This window comes from Talpa europaea (assembly GCF_964194135.1).
Source record: "Talpa europaea genome assembly, chromosome: 1".
Taxonomy (NCBI): Eukaryota; Metazoa; Chordata; class Mammalia; order Eulipotyphla; family Talpidae; genus Talpa; species Talpa europaea.
In genome coordinates this window covers 99,622,251-99,635,746 of record NC_140073.1, presented here as the reverse complement: position 1 = coordinate 99,635,746, position 13,496 = coordinate 99,622,251, and the positions used below count along the sequence as shown (strand labels likewise).

The window sequence follows — 13,496 nt, the reverse complement described above, 5'->3', positions numbered from 1 at the left end:
CTAGACAGAAGTCTAGCTGTACCCAGAGGTCAAGTCCCCCAAGAAACTAAAGGTGGTTCTGATAATACACTTCTCAAACAGTATAAATGTAGGAATTGAAATAAGCCTATCTTATCTGAGACACTTTGGGCTCCATGCCCATGATGTCTCTGTACCGAGGGGCTCTGCCTAGAGAAACAGTACTCCCCTCCCACCCATGCTCCAAGTGTACACCACAAGGGAAGTTCAGGATCCTGAGCACCACTACAGCTGGTCTCCCGTGATTCATAATTTGCCCATTTTACTGCCAACTGAATTGTACACCTGTATTATTACACTGTAATGTGGATTCCCCAATAGATCGTATTGTAATTTTAAGAGTCCTAGGCACTGGGCATGGCACTAAGGTCCAGGCAGGATCACCTATACTCCTAGAAAGAAGCTCACATATAAGAAAACTCCAGGAGCAAATGAGCATTCTGCTATTCACCACAGCAGCAAGAACTGTCCTTGCTGAAGGTCAGAGCCCTGATATTGGCCCTCACTGCTCAGAGGTGGGATCAGGGCATAGAACTAGCTATTTCTACAAGTGGACATACACTGGGACTGTGTGCTTCCTGTGTCATTTTCTACCTCCTGAGAAGAAGCCTCTCAGAGGCAGGCGACCTCCCCCTCTGTGTGCTACCAGAACACAAAGCTATGTCACTTACAGCTCATGGCTCAACAACGCACAAGCAGAGTAATGCGGATGGTCTCAGAGGGAGTGCTGAGGTCAGGGGAGGAGAACCTGGATTAGGCCGAGCTCCACTAACAACCTACACATGGGACAAGTGCTGCAACGATGAAAAGTCTGTGTCCATGTCAGCAGAGGGGGCTGACTGGATGCGCTCTGGAGGTCTTGCCACCCCTCACATGTCTATGAGCCAATGTACTCCTCCCCATGCAACAGACTACCGTGGAAGCAAAAACTGGAAGCCAGCTAAGTGTTTTTCTGATCATGAACTTGATCTGACTCAGCTGTGATAATTCCCCTGACAGTCCTGTGGAAGGGAAGAAAATGGAAATTGTCTGAGAAGTGCAGACAGAAGGGAAGTTCACAAGAGAAGGGCTCCAGAAAGACTTCTCTCAGCTCCTCTAATTCTCTATAGTCCGTCACTAGGCCTGACAGAGAACCTACTAGCACATCCATTTAAGGCTGATTCCCAAATGATGTCAACTTCAAAAAAGAAGCCTCTCAAAGAATGCTAGAGGGAATGTGAAATCAATACAGCTTTTCTGTAAAGTGACTGGGCAGATTGTACCAAGAATCTTTAAAAATGCAGTCCATTTAGGTCACTAATTCCACTTCTGGGAATCTGCCACTCTTTGAGTTATCAGATCTGTATAAAAATTACTGGACAAAAATGTTCCAATCAGTACTCTTGGAAACTGATTTCACAACACTGTTGAGTGACCTTATAACTATGCACTACACTCTTAAAAGCACTTAAGATGGTAAATTTTGGAAGGCATTTTATTAAAATGAAAAATTAGCAAATTATAGGAATTTAACAGAAAAACAAAACATTTTGCTAATGCCATAATTTTTTTAAACTGAATAATAATGTATCCAGATTCAACAATTGGAAATTTGTTAAAAATCAATTATGGAATATTCAAACAATGGACCTTAAGCTCTTCAAATAGATTGAAATTGCTCATGTTATAATATTAAGTGGAAAGAAAAAAAACAGAATATACAGTTGCAGATTTAAATGGAATCAATATTTTTTAAAAAACTAGAAAATTAAAACACAACTGGTTGTTCCGTATCTTTGCAGGAGCCAGGATTTCCAAATTTTCTACAAGAAACACTATTTTGGTGAGAAAAGAGAGGGCCTTGGTAGACATCAATTCAGGGTCCCAGGACCCACGGGCAGAATGACTGCCACTTTGCAGCCTGTCAGTTTTGAGGCTTTTCCCTGAAAGAGACAGCCAGCCAAAGGGGCTTTCATAGCCTCTCCATCAGCTCTGTCTATGGAGATGGAACTGGAAGCTGCAAAGGTACAAATTGCCAGCACTGCCTGGTCTCCCTAAACAAGGGAGGAAGGCAAAAGCAGCATCACCCACTTTTCACCATCTGCTGCCCTACACCATCACAGCATTTTAAAAGGTTGCTTCTCATTCATGTCCTACCTTTTGATTGTTTCGTAATGGGCCCAAAGTGATCTGGGAAATGTAATTCAAATATAAAGCCACTAATGATATTACTAATAAATAAACCACAGGAAATGGGCTTTGCCCTTCTCTGGAAGACAAAAGGATATATTACAAATGTTAATGAATTCTTAATCCAAAAGCCTTGCAACAGCCACAGAACTACTTTAATTGGATACTGGTCCTTGTTTTCTTTGTCAGAAAATGTATTTTCCATTTAAAAAACAGGAAAAAAAATTTGAAGCATTATTCAGAAAACTGAATCTTCCAACTAGCAGTGCAAAAAAATACATAAATAAATGGAACAAGGTGAAAGAAGACTAAATAAAGATAGCCAGCAAAATTAAGTGTAAAGTAAGAAACCCAATCACATAAAATTCAGGGTCACACTATTGCAATGTGAATAAAATTTTCTGTCTGGCCTATAGTTCCCATGGCCCAGGAGTTAATCACTAATCATATTAGCATACCAACTTTCATCAACAATAGGCTTCCCAACAAACAACTATGAACCAGAGACACACTATGGGGGGGGGAGACAGGGAAAGGAGGGATTGGGGTCAAAATAAGGGGGTTGCATTGTATGGGGAATATAAAAATAAAATTTAAAAAAAAATAGGCTTCGGATAGTTCCCATTACAGAGGTGTACAGTGTTTGACCTTTGCTAGAATAATAGTTCAGGTCCCTGGCAGTTCCTAGATTAGTATCAATTAGAGAAGAGCAGCTATCCAAACAAGTAAAACAGGTTTGGGTTTGTTTGGTTTGGTTTGGTTTTTGGTTTTTTTTTTTTTGGTTTTTTTTTTTTTTTTTAAAAAAGCACCTTCTTAAAAGAGAGAGAAAGGTGGGGGGGGGGGGTGTCTCCTTACAAATGAGAACAAAAGTCATTAAGGTGATTTCAGAGCTGGGTCTGATAGATGAGGATCTTCTGAAGCACAGTCCCTGCTCAGGTGGGGTGGGGAGAGCAAAGTGAGAGCTAATGCCTACGGGCAGCACTGCAAATGCATCCTTTATATTGTATCATAAGCAACAAAGTGCCAGCTTTTTTAATAGATGGCGGTTTTAAAATCCAGTGCACGTTCATGAACATATGCCAACTATTTTCACAGGCAGGTAGAACGTTAAGGCTCTAGATACTTTTTCCAATAATATGGATTAAACTGGAACCTATGTATTAGACGCTGAAAAAGATATTGTTTATTGTCTGGTGTATTTGAATCACTGCCATTTTTAAGTAAGAATGTCTGTTTTTAACCTTTCATTTCAAAGTAAATTTACCAAGATAATGAAGCCGAATTACCACTGTGAGACACTAATTTGCTCACAAATTTGAGCAATACACAAGCACTGCTCCACTAGAAGTATCAGTTTAGTGTATTTAATTACCATTTGGAAAAAAAGCATTTAGAATGGAGAATAGTTTCTTCAATTCATTAAAAGATTGACTACTGCAGAACTATTCTTTCCTATTCATATGGCCTTGTAAGGAACTTAGCAGAAATAAATATTACACCTATGGAGAAAAACTTAAGATTTTCTCAAAATTAAAGATGACCTAAATTTGGTCAGAACACAGGAGGAGACAAGGTCATGTCAGGGATTTCCCTTCTGGCACGCATGAAGGCTGAGCCCTTCTGCACAGCCACGCACTCCAGGACCTGTCATACCACTCATGGAGACCTAACATCCCACCAAAACATCACCAAGTAAACAAGTAGTAATGATGTGAAGTGATGGCTTTATTGTGATAATCATTTTACAACATGTACATCTATAAAATCACTACTATGGCTAATAAATTTTAAAAAGGTCCACTGAAACCAACACTGAATTTGTTATTATTAAAATTATATCTTAAATGTAGTATTTCCTAGAGTCTCTCCACTGCTCACAATCCTAAAGCCCAAGCAGCACCAATTCATTTGCAGCAGCATGGGCTATAGGAAGGTAAATTGCCCTAAACTTCAAATCTGCACTAGTCATTACCCTCAACTCTGGTTCAGGATTCTCTTCTGTTTTATATAGGTGAGAACAATGTAAAGAAGACATCACACTTGTTCTCAACCATCTCACACACACACACACACACACACACACACACACTCTAAAGGACAATTACGTGGCTGATAAAAGACTAAGTAAAATACTGTGCACAATTTATAGAGAGCAATTCAAATAGGGTAATAACCTGTAAGAGAGGCAGTGTGGGAACTATGAGTCAAAAGAAGAGAAGAAATCTGACAGAGATATATCACTCGGGGGAGGGAGGACAAAGAAAGAAGAAAAGACATTCCAGGAATTTCCCCAAATAGTGATAAACAGGTCAAATTCCTTGGCACAGGAAATCACTTCATACCAAAAAGGTTTCCAAGTTCCAGCTAATGACTGCACTGTAAACAATGCTGTCCAAAATAAGACAGTTCTAGAACAATAAAACATTTTGGACACTCACCAATTCACAGCACTATTTCTATTCAGTTTTCAGATTTTCCTCTCTTAATTTTACTCCCACATAAACCACAAATATCCACTAAATGATTCAGAAATAATGCATGTGCCATATCAAGTAACACAAACACTTAGGAAACCAGAGAAATATACCAATTCCACAGCCCAGCACACTTTAACATGATTCCAAACATGCTTACATGTAAATGAGAAGAATCTCTCTCTGGCATTATGATCAACAACTTTCCAAGTTATTCTGCCTTCCCTCAGGAAACAAATACTCAGCAAAACTAAAATAACATCAAAGACGTTTACAGTTCCAGGTATCAGCTTTGTGGAAAGGCTTTCCTCACATCTGAGTCATAACCTCTCAATGTTAAGCATGTTTGGGGTATTACTGGTAAAGATAAGTGTAGAGAGTTGGTAATGAGGAGGAAACAATTCAGAGAATCCATGTATCTCTTGCCACCATCCCTTTACAAATGTGAATATTCACAAACCAATTTTAGAGCTCTTCAAATGGTGGGTCATGTAATCAAGAATATACATCAGTATATAACATTTGGTGTTAATAAAAATACTGTTGTCAGACACACTGGCGGAAATTCATAACCTTGTAATACACCACAATGAGATTAGACTATTGCATTCCCTAATTCATAAGCAAGAATGCATTAAAACCTATGCTTAACATTAATATTGATATAAGATCTGGAATGTTGTAAAAGTCTAGCCTGGGCAATAAAAATGATTTTGATATTGGCTGAAGAGTCTATTCAAATCTGAAGCAAAAAAAAAAAAAATTTTTTTTTTCATTATATTAGATGTTACTGTTAAAAAAAAAAAAAAATCCTTCTCCCAGAAGATGTCTTATTAAACCAGAAGATTTCCTATTAAACACTAGTTGTGCTTAATTTCAATACATGTATTAACTTACATAACCAAGAGAGCTAATTGGGGCATTTACCTGGGGATTTTTTGTTTGATCTTGATTGCACAGAGTGAGACTGTCGAGGCAGAAGGGGTGATGAAGGCAGAGACATTGACACTCCTTTGGCCAAGCTCACCCTGTAGTTGTCTTCTGCCATAGGAAGACTGCTCAAAAAGTCACCACTATGGCCAGGGGGCTGGACTGGAGTGGAAGTCTCTGGACCAAAGTCACCTCCTAGAGTAGAGAGAAAAAAAACATTTGGTTAGAACATCCATCACTGGTAGGTGCAATTTACTTGCCAAGAACTACATGGATATCACACACACACACACACACACACACACACACACAACCACCCCCCACCCCCACCCCCGATATGTGTGTTTAATGTTTTAATGATTTTTTTTTTCCCTCTACCAGTCTTACGACTTTTTACCCTATGAGGAAAAATCCAAGTTTCACCACTCAAACATTAATCATGTACCTCATCCCTTTCCTGCATCACACCAAACAGCGCTGGTTTCACTCCTAACAACAGGTCACAGAAACCAGTGACCTAAGATCAGATGAGGAGTAAGAATAAATGACCCACAAGTATCTTTGATTTCAACTAAAGCAAGGGAGAGGCGGTTACTGGTCTTACAGAAGCATCAGCAAAATAGACTTAAACATCTGGATCCCTTCCACAGCTCTCTGGCTTCCCACTACTACCTTCTAGTAAGAATGTGTCATGAAGAACCAAGCCTACTTTGCTACTGCTCCCTGAGACCATGTATTTCTTCTACATTCCCCATAGCACAGGGCCCACCCTCCTACAACTCAACTAACCCAAAATACTACTCATGAGTCTGGAACCATGGTTCACTATTAAGTAGGTTCTCCCTGGTATTTAATCCATCAATGAATTTAGGAATGAACTTACTACTATGAAATTAAACATTCTAGGATGGTAGAGCCAAAGAAAAAAATACAGAGAAGGGAATGTGTAGGCTAGTATCAGCCTCTCCTGAAATGTGCTCTCCATTTATTGTTCCCTCATACCCGCACCTCCCCAAGCATGTATGAGTAGGGAAGTGCAAGGAGAAAAGGTCAGTCACTATCCTTGTGATCTAAATTATACATAGCAGAACAGGAAAGAGTTAGAAAATTTTCCACAAGCAAACCAATTTCTCTGACAAAATCTACCCAACTGTTCCTTACCATGCCTGACTGAAAAATCCAAGGCCTGGCTTTGAAATGAAAGCTATCCAACCAGGTGGGAACTCCATTTCATTGACAAGGCTCAAAAGGGGATTCAATTCAAACCATCAAGTTCGAAACTGTATTGTTGTACATGCTTTTCACTTGAAGAGACATGGTGAAGTCAGGGGCTTCCCCTTCCACAGACCTGGGTGGGGGCAGGGGGTTAAAACAGGCAGACAGACTCATGCCTGACTTTCAAAGGCAACTCAAAACCAGCAGAAATGTGAACAGAAAAGCCAGAGATTCCGCAACAGGCAAGCGGGCAGAAACAGAAAGGTAATTTCTGTCTCACCTGGGTGAGCTATGCTTGAAGGAACTTTACTAAAATTGGGAAACTAAAAATTTATCACTAAATGCCCAAATGGTTAGTATTTGCAACAAAAATGAAAATTACCAGGAAACCCTCACAAGAATTTTCAATAACTAGAACATTCACACAGACGCCCAAGTAACATTTTGTCCCAAAGAAAGTGGGCATGAGTTAGGGAGATGCTTACCCCCTGAGTGCACATGTGCTATGCACAGTGCTGCCCCTATGCTGGTCCTGCTGCAACCCTCACTCAACCTGGCTCCCAAGCTGGTGCTGTAACACCATGACCAACTAGCTCCCAGGAGCTAGGCTTAGACCACTGTGGATGAGCCTGAAATCTTTCAAAACACAACTTTCTGAGGTCTTGAGTCAGGACATGAAGTTTCCCAGCTGCCTCCCCTTCAGCTGTTTGGCAGTGAAATGGATGTTAAGGCAAAGCAGGGGGTGGTGCACCATGATGCCAAGTCCTGCTGGGGCTGAGTGCCCGCCAGTGCCATGCCAAGGAGACTGTAAATGGAGGAACAGTTGTTTCTTCTGGCCTAATACTTGTCTCTTATGCCCCATCCCCACTGCCACATCAGTCTGATTTTAGGAATGCAGGCAAATGTGCTGCCTATAAGAATGGCATCTGGTCACCTGATTCCTAATGCTTAGGCAAAAAAAACCCCAAAAACCAAAAACAACACACTAGGAGATAAATAAGAATTTGGAGGGCCTCCCCGGTGGCGCAGCGGTTGAACGCTGGGTTGCGAAGCTACCCGTAGCCTCTGCAGCGCTCGTTCAATTCCCGGCTGCTCCCCAGCCACCAGGAGGAGGGTCCCACATGGCGCGCAGACCTCTCCTGCCGCCCGCTGCTCCCCTCAGCAGTGTACCTCGGTCCTTCTGCCTGCTCTGCTCCCCGCTCTGGTGAATTCTCTCACCCTCCCGCGATTCTGACTGTACCCAGTGCTTGTATGAATAAATAAATCTTTTAAAAAATTTAAAAAAAAAAAGAATTTGGAGGGGATACTGATTTCTCAGGTGGCTTGAAGAGAGCTGCCCTTTATAGTGCCTAAAGCCCCAAGCCAAGAAGCCAAATGGCTATGTGATGGCCCACACAGGAGCAGGTGCTGTGACAGGCACGGTCTTTCTTATTCACACAGGAGTATTTCTGACTTACACAAAAAAACTCAGACTTCAAGTCTCTTTCTTGGATGAGGACACAAAATTAGGGAGAAATGACATCTATTGCAACAATACCAGAAACAAAAGTAAAACTCATCCCTTGGAATTCCCCAATGTGATAAAGGAGAAATCAGGATCTGAAAGGTAAAAGAATTAAAGACTTTCCTGATAACAAATGTTGCCCAGGAACTTTGTTAAGCAAAACAAATATTTTCATTAACTGAAAATCTGATAGGGTTGAGTTTCCAAAGCATGCTATAACCATGAGGACCTTCAGCATTTAGAACAGCTGTGCTCCAGCACTTTGATTTTATGTGGTCTGCAATAAAAGGGGACTCAGAAATGGGATTTAAAGAAGGGTTTCTATTTTGAGTTTATTTTGACATCTCACTAAAATATTGGTCCCAAACATGTTGCTCTGTTGGTTTTTCAGACACAATTAAAGAACCCTAACTTTCAACTTCCTTATTAGAAAGGCATAAAGCAGGTAGAGAAGTTTTATGTACAGACAGCATGAAGCAAGTCGAGTGATCCAGTGGCTTAGAAGCTGGAGCCAGAACTCTGGAGCCTGGTGCTTCACTGCAAGAGGGCAAAGGGTTAGACTCCAAAGAAGTCCAACTGCATTACCACAATGCAGGGGCAGAAATCTCCTAGGGGCATCCATATAAACTATACAGTATTGGCTCTGGGCAACATGACACTACAAATGCTGGGGTTGATTTAACATCCCTCAGCAGATATTTAAAGTGGTTTAAGAGGAATTAAAAACGTGTCACTGCAACAATCAGCATGGCTTGAATACTTCTTTTAAGCCTGAAAACCATATTTTTCTTTTGTGACTGTACCCTGTATTTTTCCCACCTCAATTAAATGATCGACCACCCTTGCTGTAGCAGAAATATCCAGGCTGAGTAAGAGAAACATCCTCTCCAGGGTAGGATAAACCCTGCCATCAACCACGATGATTTACCAGACCACCTCTTAGTTCCACTGGCAGGTGTTTCCCATGAAACATTTACACACCATACACACTCACATCCACCCCGACATGGTTTCAATCTCAGAGCATCTCGTCCGATCGCACTATTTCACAGACAGGAAGCCGGGATCTGGGAGTTAACCATAAGGAGAAGGAGTCTAGAACTGCTAGAACTGCTCCATAAAGGCATCTCAATAGGCCAGCTCAGTCTCTTACGTACTCATTTCTCTACATGTGTAAGAACTTTATTTTGGGAAAAAAAAATGTTCCACCCAACAGATAAGTTTTTAAATGAGTTAAAGTCTTTAAGGGGTCAGTGCATTTTTACTGTACATGTTTATGCTTTATAGATTATATATATTCTCTGTCATTCTTACACACAAAGATATTTTATTATTTTAAAATCACCAATTCTGAGCTCCAAAAATAAGACCAGAAAGGGCACGGGGCATAAGGGTATTCCTGTTTGTAACAAAAATAATACATATAGTCATACAGGTACAACCTGTAAATCCAAGTCTTAGTTTACAAAAATAATGGAATTAAAAGGGACAAAGACATTTTAAATTGGCAGAAATGCCTTTTGATAATGGTTCTTTAAATTTTTTTCACCATTACAGACTGCAGAAAGGGATTTTAATTTATAATGGAAGAAAATGCAAATCTGGGAGATGGCGCATGTTGAAAGGTGGCTATGCAGAACGGCAATGTCCAACATTGCAGATAAAAGTACATGGAGTGCCGGATTAGAAGAGGCTTATAAAAATGAGGGTAACGAAGCCAGGGAGATCAAAGTAAAAGCCTATTTCAGAAAGAGTAGACAGGAGAAAGGCAAGGGTGAGCTTAGACATTCAGGTAAATAGGTCTGCAAAAGCAGGAAATGAGATTTCCATTTATTATGCCATTGAAGTAGCAAGGTGGAGGAGGGGGGAGATGGAAGCTTAGAATAAAAAGAGAAAAGATGTTCTGTCTACCCAGTTGCAGAAAATAAGACTTGTGCAATACATTAAACTAGGGCATTAAATGTGTTAGGGCATCTTTTGTGCGGTCCCTGCCAGGGAGTGCACCAATGTTTCTTAAACATATTTTCCATCATAAGGTTTTATAACCATATAACTCATGTATATTTACAGAAACCTAGAAAACTGGGAAACATTTCCTCCCACAAGATCCAGTATCATTTTTGGAAACTTCAGGAGGTTCTTTCTGCAACAGTAAGCACTTTAAAACCATTCTAAGTCTTACAGGATGTCTCCCCAAGCATCCAGCTAAAGCTACTGATTGTTTTTTTTTTTTTTTAAATAGAGGCATGTTTTTATTTATTTATTTGTTTGGTTGTTTGTTTTTTTGTTGTTGTTGTTTATACATGCACTGGGTACAGTCAGAAGCGCGGGAGGGTGAGAGAATTCACCAGAGCCAGAGCAGGGAGCAGAGCAGGCAGAAGGACCGAAGTGCACTGCTGAGGGGAGCAGCGGGCGGCAGGAGAGGTCTGCGTGCCTTGTGGGACCCTCCTCCGGTGGCTGGGGAGCAGCCAGGGATCGAACTGGCGCCGCAGAGGACGCGGGCAGCTTCGCAACCCAGAGCTCAACCGCTGCGCCACCGGGGAGGCCCTAAAGCTACTGATTATTAATGTGCATTTTCAGAAAGAAAGTTAAATGTACCTAAGAAAGTTATTTTCCAAAATATTATTCGTACGTCATAACTAATTCTCAAAAAGCAGCTAATCCCCAGAGAACAGAAAATCCTGGTCACACTGTGAGTGTGGGGAGGAGATACAAAGTGAAATACCTTTATCTTTTCTGTGTGTGTATGTTTCCTAAAGATATTTTAAATTTACACTCCCTAGGACTGAGTCACATATGGAGGACCCACGCCCTATGCCCTAACTAGACAGGTGGGTGAATGAAGTTCATGCCACAAGGACAGATCAATGGCAGGTGGTGCTGACCACGTGGTTTCTGATAGCTGCGGTGGGCAGAGGATAGGGGGGTAAGAAGAGCACCAGTGCCCTGCTCTGAAGGTCAGGTTCTTGTTAGTGCTGGGCACACTTGCTCCCATGGTCGATGGGCTTGGGTAAGTATAGGCATCAATTTCCCCTCTCCCCATCTTCATTCTGGCTCTCAGCTCAGTCTTCTCTGTTGCTAGAGGGGGAGTGTGGGTGTACCTGGGTGCAGTACAAACAGAATAATCCAGAACCTGGGGAAATATCAGGTAGCAGGGAGAGGGAAGCTAAGAAGATATTAGGGGAGGCAGAGTAGATGATGGATGGGAGAAAGCAGATGCTACAAGGGAAAGCAATGAGGCAGCACAGGGCTAAGGGATGCAGAGGTAAAGGAAAGAGAACAGTCAAGGATGGAAGGAGGTGGGGCACAGTCAAGGATGTATGGAGGTGGGGCACACATGGTGGGAGAAAAAAAAGAAAGTGTTCTTGTTTCTGTTGGCAAGTGCAACTGATAACAGCCCTAACAAAGCCTCTCCCAACACCCTGACAAAATACATGTAACCACAAAGTAAAAGAAAACAGAGCACAAACTATATCAAAAGATAAGGGATTAGCAGAAAAGCAGTGTTTCCAGTAGTTTTAAGAATGAAAATGGGGCCTCCCTGGTGGCGCAGGGGGTTAAAACGCAACCTATGAAGCTCTCCGCAGCCACTGCAGCATGAGTTCAATCCCCAACCAGGGAGTTACCCACATGGCACAGCAGACCTCTTCTGCCTTGCCTGCTGCTCCTCTCAGCAGTGTATTTCAGTAGATCTGCCTGTTCTGCTCCCCACTCTGTCTCTGGTGAATCCTCTCACCCCCATAAATAAATCTTAAAAAAAAAAAAAAGAATGAAAATGGAGCATCCTTTTTGTTGCAACAACTGGTGGTCTAACCACGCTTTCAGCCCCCTGGGTGGGGGCAACACTGAGCCCTTCCTGCTCGAGTCTGCCCCTGTATCTCTACCCCAGGCCGACCTGCAGGGACCAAGGAATTGGGGTGAGAGAGGGCTGGTGATTTCTTTTCTCGTTAGTGAAAGGCTTCTCCCAAACAACCCCCAAAATAATAAATGGGGGGAAGTGAGAAAACACATAGCTTACTGGTAAAAGGCACTGTCTTCAAGACTCAAGATGAAGAAACTTCAGCAAAATGTTTGGCAACCTCAATAGAATAGAAAGAGGACAACATGGTCTCTATACCTTTCAATTGGTGCCTACTTAATTACGTCATACCGCAGGTAAAAATAAAGGAAGAGGAGCAAGGAATTTAAAAATCAGTACAAAATTATGGTCTGCACCTCAAGCACTAAGAGTAGAACTGACACTGATGAGAGTCCACTCAGTGATAAGGGACAAGCTTGAGGAGGAGCTGTGCATGCAGAGGAGAGAGGCTAACATGTTTAGAAGTTTTTGTGAGGAAAGATTATGAATATGAAAAACAAAAAAAGGGTTCTGAAAATAAGGACATGATAAATTTTTAAAAAGTTAATTGAAGTGGGCCTCCCCGGTGGCGCAGCGGTTGAGCGCTGGGTTGCGAAGCTGCCCGCGGCCTCTGCGGCGCCGGCTCGATCCCCGGCTGCTCCCCGGCCACAGGAGGAGGGTCCCACATGGCGCGCAGACCTCTCCTGCCGCCCGCTGCTCCCCTCAGCAGTGTACTTCGGTCCTTCTGCCTGCTCTGCTCCCCGCTCTGGCTCTGGTGAATTCTCTCACCCTCCTGTGCTTCTGACTGTACCCAGTGCTTGTATAAACAAAAAACAAACAAACAAACAAATAAATAAATAAATAAAAGCATGCCTCTATAAAAAAAAAAAAAAGTTAATTGAAGTACACAAGTGAAAAGGATGTCCATGCTCTAGGTTGTTTCTCTGAAGAAAGACCACACCCAGACTCCTCCTGACAAGACTTTTAAGTTGACAGTTGAAGAAAAAAAAAAATCACAAGCATTGATTTAAGCATATAGTTAAATAAAAAGATTAACAGGCTACAAAATCACTAAGACTTTCAGAGGAATCAGAACCCAATTGCCTCTAGACTTCGTGAGATAAATTCTAGGACTGCTGTAACACAGGACCACAAACTAGGTGAGAAATTTATTCTCTCACTTCTCTGGCAGCTGGAAGTCCAAAATCCAAGTGCCCAGCAGGACCAAGCTTTCACCAAAGACTCTACAGGAGAAAATAGACTCCAGTTCTTTCTCTTAGTTTCTGGAGTTGCCTGCAATCCTGGGTGCTCCTTGGCTTGTAGACACATCATTCCAACACGCCTCTGG

General features: G+C 41.8%; 1 protein-coding gene across 4 annotated transcripts in view; it reads right to left on the bottom strand.

Moving 5' to 3' along the window:
- Positions 1–13,496, bottom strand: part of TANC1 (tetratricopeptide repeat, ankyrin repeat and coiled-coil containing 1) — a gene marked incomplete at its 3' end in the record, with an annotated part of 146,366 nt that overhangs the window by 110,976 nt on the left and 21,894 nt on the right. For all 4 annotated transcript variants that reach the window (XM_084235053.1, XM_084235056.1, XM_084235054.1 and 1 more), the window contains exon 2: positions 5,589–5,786. In XM_084235053.1, coding sequence (XP_084091179.1) covers positions 5,589–5,786 — 198 coding nt within the window. The remainder of the gene's footprint in view (positions 1–5,588; positions 5,787–13,496) is intronic.